This window comes from Nematolebias whitei, chromosome 21 (assembly GCF_014905685.2).
Source record: "Nematolebias whitei isolate Nwh7 chromosome 21, NemWhi1, whole genome shotgun sequence".
Lineage (NCBI taxonomy): Eukaryota > Metazoa > Chordata > Actinopteri > Cyprinodontiformes > Rivulidae > Nematolebias > Nematolebias whitei.
Window position 1 is genome coordinate 16,187,395 of NC_056518.1, and position 23,000 is coordinate 16,210,394.

Genomic DNA, 23,000 nt, shown 5'->3' on the forward strand with positions numbered 1-23,000 from the left:
ACTAAATAAAACTTTCCCCTTCTTTACTTGTTCACTCTTATAGTTTATGATGGTCTCTGTAAAGCTAAAAGACATATACTGTAAGTATTTTCTTATTAAGAAGTATAAAACAAAAAGAAGAGAAAAAAATAGTATCTTTATAATTTATGGTTGCAACTCAAGACGTGGAGCAGGTTGTTCAATAAACACTATGACCATTTAATCCAGGTTTGCTTTTTACAGTTTTGATTTTATGAATTACATTTTTAATCCCTATGGACCTTTAATCGATCAGTCAAAAAATAATTTTAAGATCTTAGCTGGTTGCAACTTTTGCATCAATGTTAGCCGTTCTGGGAAATTATGACATCGTTTTGCACTTATTTTTCTCACAAATAACGTAAATTATGTCTATTAAACACAAAAAAATTAAGTAAAATAAACTTTATTGCAGTTAATCCTGAAAGCTACATTCACATCTTTGTTTCTTGCCATGTCTAGATTTGTATCAAGTTAGAAAAATAATGAATATTACAAAAAAAAGTGGGTCATTGTTTCCAGCCTGGTTTGCGTCAGAGCAGCTTTTTGGCACCAGGCCGTCCAATCATTCATGTTTCCTCCCTGCAACGTTTGAGTCGATGCCCAGAAATCTGCTCCTGTTGCAGTTTATTTCTGCTACACATAAACTGATGACAAACATTTGATTTAATAAAATATATTAAATTTCAAACTGGTGAACACAAAGCATAAAGAAGTACACAAAATGGCCGCCAACGAGAGCTTTTATTGGGCACTTTGTGCATCAAATCCTTGCCATGTAATGTTAGAATAACTTCATATAAAAGTACATGATATATTAGAAATAACAGAAAGTTAATTATTTATGCAGAGACCCACCTCCATATTATTAAATATTTACACAATAAGTACCGAGATATAAAAAAAGGGTTCATACAGATCCTTTTTCCAGTCAATATTTACAACAATATTTCCATTAAAAAAAGATCAGAGTGTATCTTATGTCAATAGAGGAGAATTATTTTCTGAACGTGCCTGAGCTTGATCATTATTGCACTGCAGGGACAGCCTGCACAAACTGCTCTAGATATTAAACTGACCTTTTTTTTTTTTAAATCAGCATTCAGAAAAAATAACAATGTAATACTTAAGAAGAGCATCTTATTTATATTGATTTAAGGGAAAACAGCATTTTTAAGTAAAACTTGCATCCTAGACTAAAAAACATTTACAGTTTTCTATTATAATCATATGGTGACATCCCAAATACTGCCATAGTGTTTAGTATTAACACACAGAACCACCGAGGCTCCATCAGCAATTCACTGCCATCTTTATGAGTGCGAAATATTCAACTTTGCAGACTGCGGTCATCAGTGCTGTGGCTTTCTGGAGAAAAAGAAAATCCGTTTTTCCACAAGAAAAGTCCAGCCTATGAATAAAGACACTCTGCTGCTTGCATAGCTTTGAGGTATAGCAGCTCCACAACTTCTCTGCAACCCTGAACAATATTTATAAAAGTAGGAATTTCATATCAGAGTTACAGATCAGGTTTTTACGAAACACAAAGTATCCTAATATTCAAATACTTCCTCACTTGTTAACTCCTATGCACAAAAAAAAAAAGATTTACATGTAATCACATGTATAATTTACACCACAATCCAGCTTGGAGCTTATTTTTAAAAGCTCCGGCTTTCATTTACCAATTTTTGGACTTTCTTTCTTGACACTAAACAGCACAAAGACCACGTTATTTAACTTTCAGATCAAGTCCGCCGTAAATCCAGAAGTGTAAACCTGACAGCGCCAATGATTCTCCATCACTGTGTGTCTCCTCCATTCAGATCTCAGTGAGGGTTAGTTTGTACACGCCACCATGTTCCTCCATGCTGATCTGAAAGGTGTCTTCATTGGAGTAGTGTTTGATGATGTTGTCGTCCATGTGGACTAGAATCCTGTCAACACACAAATGGGTTGTTAGAATCCTCCCAAACAACAAAATCCAGTCGGAATTAAACTCAGTTTCTCCAAACTGAGGTTGTTAAGATATTAATTGGTCATAATTTTCCCCACAGGCCATACTCAAAATGATCTGGATTTAAAGAACAGTTTCTCACCCTTTCTTGCACTTCTTGTAGACTTTTTCAACTTTATCCAGAGGCAGCTCGTACTTCTCTGAAATCTGGTTCAGACAAAAAAAAAAAAAGAAAAAGTTAGTGTTAAATTCTCATCCCCCACTTTTAAATTTCTTTATATTAACTGTCAACCATGGTGTACCAAAAGGCTCAGTCTTAGGACCCACCCTCTTCACGATCTACATAAATAATGTAGGCCAGATTATTCCTGATGCATCTTTACATTTCTATGCCGACGACACAGTTATTTATTGTCGAGCTAAAACGGTTGCTAAGGTTTTCCAGCTTTTACAGTCTGTATTTGACATCGTCCTGTCTGATTTGTTCCTTCTCAAACTGGTGCTAAATGCTGATGAAACCAAATGGATGTCGTTTTCAAACAGGAAGTCGGTGCCAGCAGTCCTTCCTTCTATTTTATCTACAAATGGTGTTCCTATTGAGTTTGTCAGGTCTTACAAATACTTAGGAATCTTTGTCGGTGCACATCTCTCTTAAGCATCATGTCAAAAACTTGGTAAAGAAATTGAAAGTAAAGCTGGGTTTCTTTTTCAGAAATTGATCTTGGCTAACTGAATGCTAGGAAACGCCTTGTAACTGCTACATTCCTTCCCTCCATTGACTACGGTGAAATTATTTATATGAACGCTCCTACAAGCACCTTACAGATGTTGGATGCTGTCTATCATGGCACGCTAAGATTCATAACTGGCTGTATCTACCGTACCAATCACTGCACCCTGTATTCACTGGTTAACTGGACATCATTAACTTCACACAGACTCTCTCACTGGTACATTTTCATCTTTAAATCACTTCTTGATCTGCTGCCTTCATACATCTCCTCCTACATGTCACTTTGTCAGTGCAGCTACAACGTGCACTCTCAAGACATCATTACCTGCAGCGTCCCCTCAGTGAGGACTGAATTTGGCAAAAGGGCCTTCTTCTACTCTGCTCCTGTTTCCTGGGACACCTTACAAAAAGATCTGAAGCTCTCGGACCTCTCAGATGGATTTCATCCTCCTCGGATTTTAAACAACTGTTAAGTTCAATGCAAAAATCAATGTCCCTATTTTTAATATTTTACACTGTTTTATAATGTAGCATGTTTTTTTATTTAAATTATTTTTTAATTTAGTTTTATATTTACTTTTCATTTTATATGCTTTTACATGATTGTCTATTGTTGTCTGTACCTCATCTGTGGTTTTTGTTAAAATCAGGTCTCTTGTCAAATCAGTCGTCATGACTCAATGAGACTAACCTTTATAAATAAAGGTTGAATGAATTGTTATCTATGTCTAGGGGCCTCCCAGTGGCATAACGTATTTCCTATAGTCTTTACTATCACAACTGAATGTCTAACCCTGACTCCGAGGACCCGTCTGACCCACAAACATCACTTTAACCTCTCCGGGTCAAACATTTTGTCAGACCTCACAAGTATAGTGAGCTCTCAGCTTTTGTGACCTCGTGAACGCAGCAGAAAGTTTACATACACACATGCACAGGAACAAGTTGTTCTTGTGTCAGAAGACACTTCAAACTCAACGGCTCACATACCTGCGGTACGTGACCCGTGTGTTGAATTTGTTTAAACCTCTCCAGTAACATATTTGTCTTTTGGACATGTTGCCCCAACGTGTTCTTTTACAACAATAAAAAAAGACGTCTTCATTTTTCTTTTCCTGCACAGTTTGATACAGCGAGCGCTTGGCCTCTGGCTGCTGCGTGCAAAGTTGAAGTCACCGACGTGAATCAGCAACATGAGAACTGAGAGGAACTCACAGCTTCCATTAGGCCCTGCAGCGTGGGATTCTTCAGCATGAGGGCATCAAACACCTCCTCCGATTCTTTGCGCACGTACAGCAGCACTGTGTGGTGAAAAATGAAAACCGAGAGACTCAAACATCAAAATGAAGGCATGAATCCAAACATAAATCTGACTTGACAGAGATCACCTGTCTTTTTACTTTGTATTCAACAGCTGATTATGTGCACAGGAGCTTTAATGTGCACAGTTACAACATTTTTCTGTACATTTGGCTCTGCAGTGCAACAGTTTCTGGGTAGACTTATGTTTAATTTGTGCTCCGTGTAGGAAATTATGACAAATGTATGCAAATGATAAAAATAGCAACTGTGCCACTTGCCCTTTAAATATTTTTGTTTACAGTTGTAAACGTCATTGTGCCACTGTGTTTCAAGTAAAAAATTAAAAAAAGCATATTCTTATGATGGAAACTTAATAATCAAAAGGTAGTCCCACCAAAAGTATAACCGGATTTAATCTTTTCCTTTGAAAATTAAGTCAAAATTACCAAAATGTGCATAATGACAAAAGCTAAAATGTAGCAACTAAGACTAAAAACTCCCCATAAAATAAAGTTTACAAAAAAAAAAAAATAAGTAAATGCCCCCAGATGTTTAAACCTTGACCATTTTGGTTTCAATTTTCAGATCAGCAGTCTATTTACACACAAAAAAATCTTTATTTCTGCATTAGCAAGCAAGTTGTATCTTTAAAATGGTAAAACTATGGAAAATAACACGAGTCTTCCATGTTTGCCAATTGGATCTGAACAGTTCTGATTAAAATGAGGTTGGTTTCTCCTCCATTTAAAACTCTCACCTGATGTTTCTATTAATACAAACTGATCTTTGTTGGAAAAGTTTGAGAAAATTAAAACAAATTTGATAAAATCACCCATTTCAATTATTTTGGGTGAAAATAAGAACAAAAACCAACAGATTGAATTTTCCTTTGAAACAGCCTAATGGATTAATTAATTCTAAAGAAGGGAGAAAATGTCCATTTATTGACAACTAAAGGAAACAACGGGGCATTTTTAAAAGCCAATACATTATATTACATATAAACAACTGAAGTTTTAGTTGTCATTCAACATTTTCAAAGTCTATTTGACAAAGATTTTAGTTTGGGGTTTTAGCTGATCAAGTTGTGGCTCAATTTAAATCTAAAGTCCTCATTTATTTAGTAACGTTTCTGATTATACACTTGCTTTTTAAATAACAGATTCCCTACAAACAGCTACACCTTTAAAACGTGCACGTGCACAGTTATTATTAAGGAAAAAGCCTGCTGGATGTCTATGAATAGGATTTAGGGTAAAGGGCATAAGCTTGTTTCCTTGTATGTGCGCACAGAGCGATCGGTGACATTTGTTGAGGCGCTTCAGGCCTCAAGCATGTGTGTATACCTGCATGTTTACATGCATGTGTGCGTGCACACATGTTTTGAAAGACCTGGAATAATCACATGACCCTGAGAGTACATGCGCATGGAAGGTGGGTGGGAAGGGGGCGCTTCAGAGGCTGACCGCAGCAAACACAGACATGCATGTGCAAACACTTGACCACACCGATTTAACCCCCAAAGGAGAGCCTCCCTCCAAGCGCCCCATTAACACACACGTCTCGTACCTTTCTTGGGCTCGTTCACTCTCGCCAACTTGTTCGGGGGCGAACCGAACTCATCATCGCTGAAGGGTAATCTCCTCATCCCTGAGCTGCAGCGGGGACACACAAAACACAGATTAAAGGGCTGCAGCAACCAGTTTCTAGGCCATAAAACTGAAGCCCACACGTAACGAAAAACCCACACAAGCTTTTCCTAGAAACAGCAAAATGCACATTTGTATGGGGTTACTGGGAACTGGTCCAAGGTAAACCAGCAACTACAGTAAAGTAAGACTTTGAAAAAGATGAGTGAACTCACCTGTCTTCTCCCTCTTCTGCTGCAAACGGCTGCATGGAAAACAGAAGCAGATCACTCAGTTTTACGGCTTTAAAAATGTATAAAAACCACCAACGATTTGCAACATCGGAATCAACGTAAACATGATGGTAACTGTGTAAACACTGCAGTTGTAGCACTTTGTGGTTGCAGCAGAAAATCAGTCAACTCGGTCAAAGGCAAAGTAAATAGCGAAGTCCAAATGCTGTCCTGTGTTGACCCACGACTTTTGTACCGCCAGCTGCAAACAATACGTTTAAATTTGTAAAAACGGAACAAAGCTTGGGATGCTGGAAGGAGAATAAAGTCTTCTGCTTTCCGAAAACAAAGAAATTGTAGCACAAATACAATAACTGTGCCAGCGTTGCCGTTATTGTCTGATCTCCTCCAGATTTACTGAACTGGATGAAAACACATCAAAGCATCATCGTAAGGTATTGCAATTGACAAAAACCAGAAGGTTACATTTAAAAGGATGAAAGAAAATGTTTTATTCTCGGAAACCAGCCATGAACGATCCCTTTGTTCTGTGTATCGATCGGCTGCTGATAAAAGAGTTTCTATTCTGGGAGCAAAGTCAGTAAACCCGTTTTATCAGAATCAGATTACACAGCCTGAGTCAAGTTCAGAGTCATTGGGATCACAAAAAAATAACCCCCCTCAGCCTTGTTAGCAAAGTAAACTTCAACAGGAGAGAAAATATTTGTTGTTTTGACCCATTTCAGGCTGTTCATAAAGTAACCAGCAGGGGGCAGTCACCACCCATTAGGAAAAGGGAAGTTTCTCAAGAAACTTTCTTCCTCGGGGGTTGTTTTCACTATAAATAAAGCATGTTTCAAACACATAAAATAAAAACTGGAGTGGGTGCTGGGTTTACATCCTCACATGCGAGTGAGCCATGTTCATCCTGTATGCACAGCGTGAACGGTCCATCCTGTCTGCTGGAAGCAAAGCTCAGAGTCCAAACACACAAAGAGGACGTGCTGCTGTTCGAAACTGATAAAAACCCGAAACTCCTTCCAGCAGCCTTTAAAGAAGTGAACATTTTTCTGGGTCCTCGTTCTCTGCAGCACACAATATCCAAAAATCAATTAAAAAAAATAAGACGGTATTGCTCGCCCCCACCACCCCCTGCCTTCAAGCTGGTCTTTGCCTTGAGCGTGAACACATCGTTTAAAAGGTGCTTCTACGGGAATTATTTTCTTCTCCTGGTTTGGTTCGAGTCACTGAATGACTCATGGTGTGAGTAAGCAGTTTGAAACCCTGCCATCAGTATGTAGGACTCCTATCAAAGCTGGAAACCAGAACTGGCTGTTCCTGCCAACAAGCATGCAGGCGGGTCACCTCGACCCAGCTGGCTGATGGGCGGGAGGGAGCTGGAAAACAAACCGTTTATGGACCACCATCTTTGCCACAACATTGCAGAAACCGTTCACGCCCGTGTTTGTAAACGCAACAAACGGCAGGTTTACTGGCTTAAACACTAGTCGAGGCCCGGGTTTAGGAATGGCACTCACGTGGCGCTGGAAGTTAGAGAAGTGAAGGTCGGGGATGAACAGGACCGGCTGGGTCTCATGGTCGGCCATCGTCTTGAAGATGGTCACATCGTTTCTCTTCTGGAGGAGGGGCACCTTTACATCTGAAACTGCAAGAAAGAGACGGACGCAGTTTACGACACGATCAGAAATCAAAATCTCTTATTTAAAAAAACAAAACAAGCATATTCATTGCGTTTCAAAACAAGCTGCCAACACTTCTTCTGTATTTTGTTGAGGTTTTATTGCTCACTGAGGTTCATAATTGTTAAGTAATTATCGGTTTGGTATTTTATCCCACCTTGACAGAAACGGGTCAACTGAGGTTGCTTTTAAACGTGCTAGAGAAACGACGAGCTCAGTACTAACTCAGCATGTGCTGTGAAGTCGGCATCTAGTGGATCTGAACCATAAACTGTGGACTGAAGAGGCAGGGGAAGTTTGCTGGACAGATTTGATGCAGTCATTTTATCCAGAGTTTATATAAAGAGATGTTCATGTACAATACAGGACAAATATTCATATTCATGGCCTCCCTCATTTGCCAGTGGCTGTGTCGCTCACTTGGGCGGCCTGTGCTGGGACCCACCCTCACCCACTCTACATGCACATGTCTGTTTGTTGCCTTTTTTTTTTGTTTTTTGGAGATAGGGTTTTTTGCAGCCTCACGCTGTGTCCTGTTAGGGTCACAGTGCGAGATATGATTTTTTTTTTTACCTCCTCTTCCCTCATGTTCCCCTTTTTCTTATTACTGTTTTTATTTACAATTTAAATTTTGTTTCATGTAACTGGGACCCTGTGTACACAATTTCATTCCACCACATGCATCACTTATGATGCGAATAAGAATAAAGAAACCTTGACCTTTCTAATCTAACAAAAAAGGAAGCGCCTCTCGGTGAGGCTGCAGCCTCAGTCACCCCCGTCTACCCTGTCTGTCCGTTTGTGTTTCTTAGGATGGGCTGTACTGAAATATAATTTTGCTGTGCTTCTGTGCGATGACAGTAAAGCCGATTCTGAAATATCTTGAGCTTATTTTACATTTCATTTCTAAGTTGTCAGACTTTGTTGTACTCTACTCATCACACTTGTGAATCTTTGTTTTGATGCTCAATACGAAGCACGTCCTGTTATGAGCTAATGCAAGAACTGGACGAAAGAAATGTCAAAAGCCCAAATAAAATCTTCTAAGACCTTCAGAAAACACAACTGATAAAAAGGATTTCAAGAAAGTTTGACTCATCAAAATCAGAAATGAGAGGTGGTTTAAAACTTTTGCACAAAGGCAAAACAAGCAGGTGGGAGTTCCCAAAGACATCTTATTGCTGCGTTTTCTTCAGCGCAGTTATACCCAAACTTCAGTCAGGACGTGTCGTTTCTCCCAGGTTTAAACCAGAAATGGTAGACCCGACTGGGGATCTGGACCAGTTCACATGAACTTCAAAATAACGGTGACTCACACGCCAGACTGGCGGCCAGCTCGGGCCCCTTCCCTTTCCGGCGGGACTGTTTCCTCTCCTCATCCCGGATCTTCCTCTCCGCTCCCTTGTCGCAGAACACTTTGATCTGGCAGTAGGCGCGGTGGATGGGTTTGTTGCTGCGGTTGTTGTAGCTGTAGGTGTCGATCTGCAGGTTCAGAGGGAGCCCCTTCACCCCCTTCTGAGAGGAGAAGTCTGTGCTCAGACAGTTGACGGAGATGAAGATCTGTGGAGAGAGAACGAGACGCCACCGGCCAAAATAAATGAATAAAAAGAGAGTTTAAACTATTTTCATTCTGATGAGCTTGGCTTCACTTTGAGGCCTTCATGCAGCAGGTGCTCCACAGATCAGTCCTGGTTGCACTTCTGTGGTTTGTGCTGCGCTCTATTGGTCTGATCTGGCAACACACGCTCCTTTTACGTTCCTTTGTCCTGATGCTTTCACTGAAAACAGGTTCTCACTGTATCAACAACAGACGTCATCGTAACAGACGGTCTGACCGCACTTCACAAAGATTTCACAGGGTGAGCAGCTGATATCACGGATATTTCATATTTTATTAAATAAAAAAAAAAAAACATCTCGGAGTGTATTTAACATTTATATTGTTTTAAAGCTCCTTATAATTTGAAAAGTATTGCTAAAAATAAAAAATATATATATGCAAACGCTTTTACATTTTATGCTTTTATAAACAGTTTTGCTTTCTGTATTAAAAAAAAATACTGTATATCGGAGGTGAAGACTGTTAAAATGCAAATAAAGGCAAAACACAAATCTATAAAAACACAGACGGTGTTTGCAAACTGCACTTAAGGCAAACACACACACACACACACACACACACGTGTGTGTGTCTCATGTTACTTCACCACAACTAGATGCTCAAACCCTAAATTTTAACTTAAACACACGATCGTCCGAAAGTGAGCGGGAACGAAGCACTGCTCAGGTCGAACACCCCACATTTTTATTTTTTTTAATCCATCTACACATATTTATATTTTCATTTGTAATCCGATAAGTTACCGAGGCAACGTTTGACAAAGAAAACGGTACGGTGGAGAGGTTAAACAGGCGTCATAAACAAACAAGGATGAACATCCTTTAAACACATGCCTCATGTCAACATTCAACTGTGCAGAAAAAGATACGTGCACGTGACTTTATTTATGTGAAGTGTTTGCAACGGTAAGGTTGATGAGATGAGCGTCGGCTCCGTGTCTGTCGGCCTGTTGGAGAAGTGAGTGAACAGAGGATCCTCCCTCCCGTCACTTTGCCCACGACTTAAACAGAATTTTGAATTCGTCCACTCGTCTTCATCCCGCCTAAGTTTCCTCATTCCTGAGTGTGCGGAGTTACCGTAAAATGTAGCATTAGTTCACAATAGATCTTCTGAGCAGAGCACAGGAGGCTCAACCCGACACCACAGCATCCACGCCGTTTCATTTACTGAACGACTAAATGGGAGCACCTGAAACTATTAATAGTGTACACTATTGTGATCCTGATAAGATTTATTATTCTGTTTTCTTCTTATAGTTACCTTAAACTATTCCGTACGGTTTTCAGCATCTTTCTAATTCCCCAGTTTTTGTGCCATTTCAACAAATCATCAGAACGTTCAGCTCTTTCAGGACAATCCTGCCATGACTTAGGTATTTGTGCAACTTTAGCTTTTTGACATATTTAGCTTTTTTTCTGCCATTGTTTTCTCATAGAAAATTAATTGAACTAATTTTCCATCCTTCAAATCTTTAGATCTGTTTATAGCCTTTTACTGCTCCTTTAACATTTTATTCTGGTTCAGCATCTTTCAGCTTCCTTGTGCAAATTTATACCTTTTTCAGCTACTTTCAGTGGTTTCTTTCAGCTTCTTTCTGCCAACTACATTTTTGTGCTTCTTCAAAACTTCTTTCTGCTAATTTCAGCTCGTTATGCTTCTTTCATCTTATTTCTGCATGTTTCATCTTTTTCTGCTATTTCAGCCGCTATTTAGCTGTTTTTATGCAAATTTTAGCTTTTTCAGCTAACACCATGTTTTTTGCACTCATTTAAACTTTTTTCAGCCTAATTCAGCAAAAATATGCTCTCTCCACTTCCTTCTGGTAATTTAAGCTCGTTGTTACCTTTTCAGCTACATTTTCTTTCAGCCCACATGGGCAAACATGTTCTTTCTGCTTTATTCAGCCAATTTAAGCTTGTTTTACATTTTCTGTTACCTTTTTAACATTTTTAGCTAATTTCAGCTGTTTTCAGATAAATTCAAGTTTTTTGTGGTAACCTGCTACTTTCAGCCTATTTAACTTCTTCATGCTAATTTCAGCTCGTTATGCTCCTTTCATCTTATTTTTGAGAGTTTCCTTTATTTCAGCTACTATATGCTAGGGAGCTGTTTTATGCTATTTTTAGCTTTTTCAGCCAATTCTACATTTGTAACTCATTTAATCTCTTTCCACTTCTTTCTTGTAGTTCAAGCTTGTTTCTGCCTTTTCAGCTAATTTTAGCTTTTCTTAGTTGCATAATTTCTGAGCTCTTTGCTGCTTATTTAAACCTAATTAATCAAATATGTGTTCTTTTTGTTTTCTTCTGCTAATTTAGGCCTGTTCTTCCTTTTCAGCTAAATTCAGAATGGTTTTTTTTTTTAGCTAATTTCAGCTGTTTTTTCAGCAGGATCTTCAGCAATAAGCATTCAGACTGCATTTTCGTAGGAAATGTAATTTCTCTAGTATAAAATAATTATGTGTTTTGATGTTTTTTGATGAAAACTGATGATCAAACAACCACTGTTAAGTATGAAGTTTATTTACATGAAAATCTCCCCTCTCAAAATGTTGGAAACAGTCATTTCTGTAAAAAAATTAAAAAGGGAGAAAAAAGTTATTTTTCTTACTTTGGCCTCTTCATTTGTGTCCCAGGTAAAGGAAATGGCATTGTAAGAAATCTCCTCAATGTTGCCGATGGTGTTAAAACTCTCCTTGTAGTCAGCTGAAACACACAACAACAAAAATCCCATTTTTGGGTTAATTACACTGACCTGAAGGTTTGGGTAGTCGAGGCAAAAATTACAGCAAAAAATTAGTGGAAATCAAAACTTCTCATGGATATTTAGATAAATTATGTAAAGCACATTTCAAAAGGAGCTCTGAACAGGATTCTTTCTCTAAACTTGATTTCTTTGAGTCAAGCTGTGATTTGTAGCCGTTCCAGACTTGCAGTAATCCTTATAACCAGAATACACCTTTTCCTCTGACGCCTCTCTTCATGTTAGACTCAGAAAGTTTAACCCGCCTGATTAAAATTAACTGACATTTTATCTACTTCCATTGTAAACAAATTCAAAAGCACATTTTAGGCCTATTTCAGACACAGTTTTTGTATAATCCACATTTTTAAATTCATAGTCATTCATCTAATCACCACATCCTGTCTGAAAACAAGCTGGTTTTTATTTTAAAATTATAAACGCTAAAGTCTGAATATTCTGCTTTGTGCTCCCAAAGATCATGGACAAGACAAACACCCTGTTTTGAACATCAGCTGAGTTTACTATAAACCTTAGCCCGAACTCATGAATCTTACCGATGTCCAGACACCTCTGTTTAGCCGTGTGCTGTCTGGAGTGCCAGTACTTCCAGTGTTTCAGCTGGTCATCCCGGCACTTTTCTTCTCCAAACACCACCATCACTACACTCTGTCAAAATAAAACGGCTGGTTAGATTACCGTTCGTTTGTTTCAGATCGTTTTGTTGATCCGTTTCGTACCCTGACTTTGGTGATGGGTTGTTGCATGCCCTTGTTGTCCACTTCCCTGAGTGTGATCGGATAAAACTGTCCCTTGTTGAGGTACGTCATCGTCCCGTCGCCAGTTTTCTGACGCAGGGACTTTGAAGCCTCAAGGGAGTACTCAAAATTGCTCCTACAGTACAGAGAAAAAAGAGCAAACTCTAATGAGTACCAAATATACTGAAGTGCAACAACTAAAATGAGAACTTGGTTAGCCTAATGGGCTAAATCCAGACAGAACAATCAGTGGTTTGTTTTTCCAAATAGACGCGAGTCTCGTTTCTCCCCTGCGACCAACATGAATGAAGCCTTTCAGCTGTGCCGTGTTAAAATCTGAATGGTGGCGTGGCGGGGAGTTGGCACCGTGCGACTCACCCCTGCGCGGTGTCAAAATGAGTGTAGTCCTCGGGCGTCAAGGAGGCCATTCGTAACTGGAGATCTCCCGGGAAGGTAAACATCTGTAACACACAAAGAGATCAGACAATTCAAGCAAAAGAAACGTGTCGTTGAAATCATCCTGCGCATCTTATTCTGGCATGCTTCATCTTTTTTATTTATTTATTTTTTTTAATAGAAGTTACAACAATGTATACATCCCCCCTTCATCTAGGAGATAAAAATGGCTGTGGCACCCCCCACCTTTCCCCTCCTGGCCTTGGTTTTGTTGGGTCACTCTTGTCTGAATTACTTCCCCTCCAGATTAAAAAGAAAAAGAGGAGGGAGGAAAGACTTTGGCTATTGTACGAGAAAAGTACAGCACTTTATTGTGTTGGTGAGACAATGGCATAATAACACACTGGCCACTATTTTACCATGTTCAAATAAAACCAGGGAAGGCTGAGCCCACCCCTGGCTCCATGGGATCAGGTGAATATCCCATTGTTTGACAGGAGAGATCCGAGAGAGGAGAGGAGAGGAAAACGAAGGAGAGGAGGAGGAAGAAGGGGGGGCTGCAGGGAGACCATTGGCAGAGTTTAGAAAGAGGGCGAACTGAAACGCTCACCTCCTGGGAACCGTCCTTGAAACTCTCGGAGAAGGTGGAGTCGGGGGGCGTGCGGGCCTGGGTGCTGGGGCTGCACTGGACTGTGTTTGGGGTGAGATGGCGGTCGAAGACGCTCACGTGGCTGTCGGTTTCGTTGCAGTTGTTTGGCACGGTCACAGAGAAACCGTGGGCCGGCACCTCTGTCTTGACGGGCGGGTAGGTTGGCACGGTGGCGATGGAAACTGTGACAGTCGTGTCTGAAAAGTTCAATATCAATAAACTAACTAGTTTCTGTGTTTTAAATCCAGTTTGTGTTCCTGGATGTGGACAGACCTGGGGAAGGGAAGTGCCCCCTCTTGTCCTGGGTCAGTTGAAGAATATTGACGGGCGCTTTGAGGACTTGGATTCGGTTCTCCATGCCGGCTTCCTGGAGGGGAACTATTGAATGTCTGGCCTGGATTTGGTGCCTGTAACACAGAAAATGCCGTTCAAGCTGAATCAACGTGAAACTGGTTTAAAAATTCTGCTTAAACACGACTTAAAAAACACATCATAACCACCATAAAGAGGTTAGAAACTATGACAGTTTAATTTAAACTTACATTAGTGAGACTTTTGTTAGAAAAACTAGAATTTAAACCTCATTTTGTTCCACTCAGTAACTATATTAAAATAGTTTAAATATTTTCAATCCAATTCAGTTTATTTATACAGCGCCAAGTCGCAACAGACGTCATCTCAGGGCACTGAACAGAAACATTTATATATAAAATAATAAGAATTTAACATCATTTATCTGAGGAGCAGACTGCTTTGAGTTTAGCTTCATCGCAGACTCTCATTTTGAGCAAGCATGAAGGCGACAGTGGAAAGGACAAACTTCCTCATGAGGAAGAAACCTTTAGCAGAACCAGGCTCAGGACAAATGGTCATCTGCTTCGACCGGCTGGGTTTGGTAGGAACAGATACACAATGGCAGGATGAGAATCACATGTTAAAGAGGAGCCTGTTAACTGAAAGATCTTCTTCCCATTCTGCTTATGGAAACTCTAGGAACCACAAATAAGCCTTCACTCTGAGAGTGACGTGCTCTGTTAGGAAAATATGGAACAATAAGATCTTTAATATAAGATGGAGCTAGGTTGTTGAGGGCTTTGTAGGTCAGAAGTAAGACGTATAATATTTAACATACATATTTTATTAAATGTTTAAGGTTACAAGATGGGTTGCTTTGATTTTTTTTCTAAATTATGATTAAACTCACAATTAAAAAAATTATTTTAACGCTTTGGAGACTACATTTAAATAAATCATTGAACAAAAAGACAAAAAAAACAACAAATATCACAAAAGCCACCAAAACATTGTAAAAAAAAAAGAAAATTATTTCCAGATGCTGAAATGAAAGTATTATTTTTTTACTTGTTTTAAAAGTCACTACATTAGTTCATTTTTTTTTTTAACAAAGCTGAGTTTTTAGATTTTATTTAAACGAGACTTTAGGTCTTAACCTGAACATTTAGGTTTCTTTTCAAGCCATCGCTCGGTGCTGCGCTTTTATTTTTGAAGGGGGTGGGATTAGTAGAGGTCGGATGCTCACCTTTTGTTTGGATCCACATCAGAGACCAGAGACTCTGTCTTGGGCTGTATTGTTCTCTTTTCCCTGGGCACCTGCAGAAGAGGGTAAACACAGCCGCTCAGCGTCTGACCACATCACATCCAACAACACGGGTCATCCTGCTGTCTGCATGGGCAGCTAGATCACTTACAAACTCCACCTCTGCCTAACAGATGCTCCATACTGGTCAGGTAGAGCATGTTAAAAAACCTGTACAGCTTTGGAACAAAACCCTGTTCAGTGGTCACGGGTCAGGAAAGCGATTCTTTTACCTCGTAGTAGTCGTAGAGAAAGCCAAGAGCTGCAGCGCTGTCCTCGTCGCCGTTGATGCTCATCATGGCCTTGGTGGCGGCTGTCAGCGGGTTCTCCAGAAACGATTTCCAGGCTTCGTCCTCGGTGGTGAAGGAGCGACGCTGGCCGCCATAACCTTGCTTGTTCTGGAGAACCAAGACTGCTCGCTTACTGCGAAATGAGAGACGCCGGTTTAGTCGCCGAGTTCAGTTAAAAGGTTGTTTTGGTTGCGCTCGTCTTCAGGGGTCGCCACAGCGAGCAAACTTTGCATGACAGACTTGGGGTTTGTTTTACGCCAGATGCCCTTCCTGGGCTCGGACTTACCGACCACAGAGCTACCACAGTCACAGATAATGAGGTATTTAATAGATTGGGATGTTTTTGAAGCCTGGAAAGCCTCAGAACAATTAATATCTTACCTGTTGTAGACAAACTTTTTATCAGCCTCAGTTTATAGAAGCAGAGTTTATTTATTTCTGAACGGATTAATGAGTTAAATTATCCAAACAGGGCTTGGACCAGAGTAGATTTCTACCACTCTAACAACTTTAATACCAAAAATCAGCTCGTGCGAGTTTTACAACCCAGTACCCCACAGTCAGTTTACAGATCTATTGCTGGTCCTTTGGGTAGTGGCACAAGCTGCTGCAGAAGTGCTACAGCTAAATGCTGCTGCCTCTATTTATGCTTACAAATGACCACAGAATTCTAATTAAACAACCGTGTAATATTTTCCTTGAAATAAAGTGTGTTTGCAAAAGTGACAGGGGTGGAAAAGTTTATATAACGGCACTGGCATGAACTGCTACCCAGCAACCCATTTGGTCTTGGCCATACAGACTAGCCATTAGCTCACTGATCCAAAATGATAGTTCACAACTTTTTCCATTGAGTCCAAACATAAACAATCGGGGGCTAAAATGCTCGTAGAATGTAGAAATGTTTGAAAGAGCTGATCGAAAAACTGGGCTTTTTAAGAGTCGTGTGAAGCTCTTAACTCCCCGATTCTCGATAGAGACTCCGAAAGAGCTCCACAAGCCAGGAACTAAAAATCACAGCCTCGTTAAAAACCGACAAACAGGTTATAGGTGTAACAAATCAACCATGGATGTTTATCTGCGGGACTTGTTGTTCAGGCTTTTCGACGATTGTGAAACAAATCTCAGCCGCCGCACACTGGAGTCGACGCGTTTCAGGCTCGTCCAGTGAGACGACTCTGGTTCGAGGACTGCCATTGGCTGCGGAGCTGACCGGAAGTGACACGCCTGACCCGGCTGCATTCCTGCGTTTCAACAACAGCTTACTTCGCCATTGTGGAAGGGTGAGAGAACCCGTTTGTGAATAATAGTCATAATGAGTTGTGACGAACGGTCGCTTCTTGCAGCGTTTCTCAGTCGCGACGCTCGACAAACATGCGAGGTCGCTGCTTCGAGAGCGACTAAACTGGAGGCGTGGCACACAAAAACAGATGTTACTTCCATTAAAAAACATCTGCTGCGAGACCTAAAACTATGCGGCGCACAAGAGGAACTTTAAAAACCTCCTCCGCTTTGTGTGTGAAACTGTTCACGTCTCCACTGAAGTTGCCTGTTTACAGTAAACTCAAATGTTTACCCATCGTTCGACATGTTAACCTAATAACAGCACATCTTCAGCGCTGCTGTTAAAAAAAACACACCGACTTCTACAATTAAGCAATTATTAAGAAATGTCATTGAACAAGCTCATATTCCTTATATATCTAAATGCTTTGCCATTATTTGTTCAAAGTCATTAATCCTATTTGACTATATTCTTAATATAAACCAAATAAGATTTAGCTATTATATAAGAGGAAAAGCGGATAAATTAGATTTTACCACAAAAAAAAAAAAAAAAAGGCAGCAAAAGTTCAGACATTTATTACTTTTAATGGATATGAACACACAAAAACAAACTTTATGTATAGGGAATAAAACATTTATCGCTTAAGGATTTTTTTTGGGCCCCCATTATTTATTTTGGAATAACATTTTGAGTTGAGAAAAATCCACCAGGACCGAAGATACAGAGCGGTGCTGGCTTACATTGTCTGTGTTTGTGGCCAACGCCTAGCAGGTGTACAGTTTCACTCCTCTCCAAAGTCTTCTTTTTGTTGGCCTCAAAATACGCACAGAGTGTAATCATCTCTAACAACAAAAGCATGACTTGTTTTTTTTCAAGTACACACACATCTATATACATATTCTGATTAAAACCTCCAATTCACCTGCAGGAAAAGCCCTTTTCTTTTGGCTCCACTGTTGATGCGCGCTTATTCTCTGAACAAACATTAAAACTAGAACTGTTACAGTTTTAAGCAAATCAAACACTAAAACGCCCATGTCGATCACGGGACAGCTCCTCTGCTCCAACAGGCGCCTCAGCTCGCACGACAGGTGGAGGTACACCTGAGATACACCTGTACAGGCTTGAACATGACAGGTGAACTGCGCGCGCTGACACCATGGGAAACTGGGGAGATGTTAATCGCGCTTGGCAGCCGTGAAGTTTGGGAACAACTTACCCACAAAAATATAGGAGCCATGATTAAAAGTGGTGCCTAAATGTTGCGACACCATATATTAAAATGGCAGGCAGCTGCAGGTCAGGGTCGTGCCATGTTTGACCTCGGCTTTTAGAAATCCATGCGTAAAACCGGGAAAAAGTGCAAAAATTACGTATTTCCCCCCAAAATATCAGAATCTGTATATTAGAAGCAAATAGTGTCAACGTGATCTTTGAGCAGGCTCGGAATGGAGAGTCAGGACGACTTACTTGTCATGCTCCTGTGACATCTCCGTCGGTCGAACTGGACTTTCTAGTTGGTTCTGAAAATCCGACCCGTCTTCTTTAAGGTGGAATACTCCTGGATGAGGGCCGCGGCAACAAACAAGGTGTCCCCTACTGAGAGAACGGGTTTTGTCGGCTTTTCTCGCTTGTTTTGGGGGCAATGTTGAGAAATTGAGGCCGGTTTTACCTGTGACAAGGCCGCGGATTGGATTACAGGTGGCAGCGGGGGCGTGGCCTGTTTGTCAATTACCCTGAGCCGGGCTGTGATTGGCTCAAGTGGTGGCCTATACCTGGAGCTGAGGAGAGACCAGTGGAAAGCTGCAGAGCAGGCTAAAATACAAAGCATTGATTTTTAGATTGGGTTGAAATTAGAGGAATTATATTTCAATTAGATTTTAACTTTTTGCAAAAAAAAAAAAAAAATTGATAAAAGGTAATTAAAGCTCATGTGGAGCAGAGTACCTGATTAATTTAGCCCCAAAATGTCTTAGATTAATGTCATATGATAATTGTCTGATATATTTGTTGAAAATTAGCTGATAGTAAACTTCTGTTGCATCATTCCATTATGATGTTTATAAATGATGCGGAATTTGGTAAAAACTGCTTTTATTGCATTATTTAAAAAAAAAAAAGGTTTCAAAACATCCCATTTTTGTTCTGGTTTAAAAACAACACAAAATTGCACATTCTCAATAAAAATATGTGGAATTTAGCTGATTTCATATTTCATTTTATTTCCTTATAAAATCATGTGAATTCTTTTTCATATAAACATATCTTAATGTGATAAAGCATTTTTGTAAATCTGGTTTGCTCTATCTTGACCAGGATTCAAAAAGAAAAGAAAAGCAAAGAAATGTTGATTTTAATTGTGGTGACATAAAAACAAACTAAAATAGATACAATATCATTTTCTTATAGATAAAAAAGCTGTTTTGGGTTGCAATTTTTTCAGCTACATAGACAAGTAAACAAATACAAGTTAGTTTGATCTCAGACGACATTGTCGTTGTTCTAAATATTAAATGACGGGGAAAAGAAAGCCTTTTCCAGATGTAGATCAGAACATTGAAAGAAACTCTATGAGGTCCACCAGGTTCTAAAATGATTCATCTTTAACCTCAAGGGACAAAAACAAACAATAAATCCAACCATGTCATTTTTCATTAAACACAATGTGTGTCAAAAATTAAGTTGATCTATGATTCAGTCGTTTGTTGAACGTCAGTAACTCTCAGGAGTTGTTTTCTGTTCTGATTTGCTGTGTTTGGGATCATGACCCAGTTTGGTCTAAGCTTTATTGGAGCTGTAAAACCAGCCCAAATCATCACCCCTCCACCACCGTGCCTGACAGTTCAGGTGTTTGTGTGTTTGGTTTTCACCTGGATTATGACCCGCACGTCTCTGCTTTAGTCTCATCTCCTGATGTGCTAAATAAATCCACTCATACACTAAAATGTTCACATCCACTCCTTTTTTTTCCCCAATACAACCAGTTTGACATGTGGATTCCCCCTCTTGGTTTTGGGTCACTTTTTCCCCTGTAGCTCTTTTAACAGGTTTAAACTACAACACAAAATGTTGTTTGCTCTTTTCAGGAGGACAGATAACCATCAGGCAGCACATCTGCAGGCAAATTAGCCCTGAAAATTGTCAGAATCATTTTGAGTGTGAAATGACATGATGAATTAGCATGCAACCAAATCAGGGGCTGCAAAGAGCGAGCACTTTTTCAACGGCTGTGTCCCACCTTAGCGTGAGCAGGAGGGTTTGACTGACACTGGAAGTTTGAAACATAAATTAAAGATCTGTAATCTCCCGTCTTTCCTATCTGTCTTGGTTTGACACTCTTCTTAACCACATTAAAAGAGAAACTTTGCGATAAAACAGATCTCTGAGTGAAAACAAGCAGCTTAGTCGGAGCTTAAAAGATGCCATCAGCTTTGTTCCAAGTTTCTCCTGACGCAGACAGAACACGATGGTAAAGCCCCCACACCTCCCCCCATGCCTCTGAAACACACATGTGGACACCACCTCCTCCTCCTCTTCCTGGATCCTGGTTCTCTGTTGGTTCATCCCGGTGGAGGGACACCTGCCTCCATTGGATCTTGTTTGCACTGAGGACATGGGATAATACAGGGAAGGAGGGATACAAGGATATGTGTGTTTTGTGTGTGAGAGAGAGAGATGGGAGGTTACGTAGCAGGTTGATGGTGGACATGCAGACTCAGCAGAGCTCATGGAGGGGTAACAAAGAAAAAGAAGAAGCTTGGGACTAAATCCAAAGATAGTCCATGACGTTCTCAAATATGTCAATAAGCAAAGCAACTGCAGCTCAGTGATAATTGCTTAAAGTAGTTGGAAGCTGATAAAAAGTCAACATTTCTCTGTTTTCATTCTGAGGAGAAATTGCATGTAGATTAACTGTTTTAACTAAAACATTTCATTATATAAATTCAGAGGTGCCTTTTCCCAAAGAAGATGAGTGAATTGTGCACATTTCTCAACCATGGGATGCAAATTTGAGATTCATTTTTTTCAATCAATCCTTGCTCAAGACCTGCATGACTCTGACCTTTGTGCTTTTAAAGACAGACAAGTTACCTGGACCACTTTCTTCCACTTTAATGAAATGACTAAAATTAGAAACACCTTGTCTTAAAATTATGCAGAAAAACTGCTCCATGCATTTATTGAAGTGGAGTGAAGTAAAGTTTATTGTCAATCAAACCAAGCAATAGTACATTACACAGAGGACTGAAATTGCATTTCTCCAAAACTCCCATGTGCAGTATTAAAAACAAGATTAACACACAACTAAGCATAAAACCTGAAGCATAAGCTGAGCATAAAACACCACAAAGCTAATAAATTGCTATTGCTTCTAGATTGGACTATTGTGATTTTTATATATCTAGGTGTGCAAAAAAAAAAACCTCCTGGAAAAGTTTTCAATTGATCCAAAATGTTGCTGCCAGAGTTTTAATGAGAGTTGGGAGAGATCATCTCTCTCCAGTTTTAGCTTCTCTCCTGTGGATCCCTGTCAGATTCAAACTTGAATTCAAAATCTTACGTCTAACATACAAACCTCTCAGCAACCCAGCTCCATTTTATATTAAAAATGTTATTGTTCCATATTTCCCTAACAGAGTACTTAAACTTTAGACTGCTGGTTTACTTGTGGTTTCTAGAGTTTCTAAAAGTAGAACAGGAGGCAGAGCGTCCAGGTTCTGTCCGTGATGCTGACACCCTGTCTACTGTACTTTTATGACTTGGCTTAATTTTCCTTTTTGAAAAATCCTATAGTTAGGGTTGGCTTGGGTTTCCTGAGCTATCCTTTATATTCTGCTGTAAGTTTAGACTGCTGTAGGACAGACTGACCACATATTCTCTCTGATGCTGCTCTCTTTACTTGCTCTACTATTCAGGTTTGTATTTTTTTTTTTTTTATTATTTCTGTCATTAACATGGCCTATAGAAACTATACACCTGGACTATAGAGACTACATCTGGACCTTATAAACTACACATGAACCATAAAAACTACACATGGACCATAGAAACTATAGATTCTATGGTCCATGTGTAGTTTCTGTGGTCCAGGTGTAGTTTTTATGGTCCATGTGTAGTTTCTATGGTCCATGTGTTGTTTCTATGGTCCATGTGTAGTTTTTATGGTCCATGTGTAGCTTCTATGGTCCAGGTGTAGTTTTTATGGTCCATGTGTAGTTTCTATGGTCCATGTGTAGTTTTTATAGTCCATGTGTTGTTTCTATGGTCCATGTGTAGTTTTTATAGTCCATGTGTAGTTTCTATGGTCCATGTGTAGTTTTTATGGTCCATGTGTAGTTTATAAGGTCCAGGTGTAGTTTCTATGGTCCAGGTGTAGTTTCTATGGTCCATGTGTAGTTTCTATGGTCCAGGTGTAGTTTCTATGGTCCAGGTGTAGTTTCTATGGTCCAGGTGTATATTTATAATTGTATTTATTGTTGATCTTCACAACATGTTTGTGGAAGTGTACCATGACATGAACAAAGAAGATTTCTGAGGACTTCAGAAAAAGAGTTGTTGATGCTCATCAGGCTGGAAAATGTTACAAAACCATTTGTAAAGAGTTTGGACTCCACCAATCCACTGTCAGACAGATTGTGTACAAATGGAGGAAGTTCAAGAACATTGTTGAGTGGTGGACCAACAAAGATCCTTCCAAGGCGTGGAAAAGTCAGCGAGGTCACAAAGGAGCCCAGGGTAACTTCTAACAACTGAAGGTCTCTCTCACATTGACTAATGTTGATGTTCATGAGTCCACCATCAGGAGAACACTGAACAACAATGGTGTGGGTTGAAGGAGAAAGCTGCTCTCCAAAAAGAACATTGCTGCTCGTCTGCAGTTCACTAAAGATCTCGTGGACAAACCAGAAGGCCGTTGGAAGAATGTTTTATGGACGGATGAGACCAAAGTAGAACTTTTTGGTTTAAATGAAAAGTTTAATGTTTGGAGAAAATAAAACGCTGCATTCCTGCATAAGAACCTTATCCCATCTGTGAAACATGGTGGTGGTGGTATCATGGTTTGGACCAGCTTTGCTGCATCTGGGTCAGG

At 39.8% G+C, this 23,000-nt stretch overlaps 1 protein-coding gene across 3 annotated transcripts; it reads right to left on the minus strand.

Moving 5' to 3' along the window:
- Positions 1-749: 749 nt before the first annotated feature.
- Positions 750-18,512, minus strand: grhl1 (grainyhead-like transcription factor 1). 3 transcript variants are annotated; one of them, XM_037695437.1, is made up of 16 exons: positions 18,380-18,512; positions 15,565-15,754; positions 15,275-15,345; positions 14,008-14,141; positions 13,696-13,916; positions 13,068-13,150; positions 12,672-12,825; positions 12,489-12,600; positions 11,800-11,894; positions 8,888-9,131; positions 7,410-7,537; positions 5,875-5,903; positions 5,580-5,665; positions 3,924-4,009; positions 2,118-2,182; positions 750-1,955 (listed from the first exon to the last, which is right to left on the minus strand). In XM_037695437.1, exons 1-16 carry the CDS (start codon positions 18,397-18,399, stop codon positions 1,841-1,843), a joined length of 1,833 nt encoding a protein of 610 aa, XP_037551365.1. In that variant the 5' UTR covers positions 18,400-18,512; the 3' UTR covers positions 750-1,840. The 3 variants fall into 3 exon arrangements, with proteins under 3 accessions (XP_037551365.1, XP_037551364.1, XP_037551366.1); XM_037695436.1 differs by having other exon boundaries at positions 13,696-13,931; XM_037695438.1 differs by lacking the exon at positions 18,380-18,512 and adding an exon at positions 18,129-18,353 and having other exon boundaries at positions 13,696-13,931.
- Between the last annotated feature and the right edge of the window lie 4,488 nt (positions 18,513-23,000).

What these genes read in the sequence shown, in the direction of transcription:
- grhl1 (XM_037695436.1), bottom strand. Translation starts at nt 18,399, where the DNA reads ATGTCACAGGAGCATGACAA. An exon ending in TTCTCTACGACTACTACGAG is followed by an intron (nt 15,346 to 15,564) that starts GTAAAAGAATCG and finishes CCTCTTCTGCAG; the next exon opens with GTGCCCAGGGAAAAGAGAAC. An exon ending in TGCAGGGCCTAATGGAAGCT is followed by an intron (nt 2,183 to 3,923) that starts GTGAGTTCCTCT and finishes TGTCTGAACCAG; the next exon opens with ATTTCAGAGAAGTACGAGCT.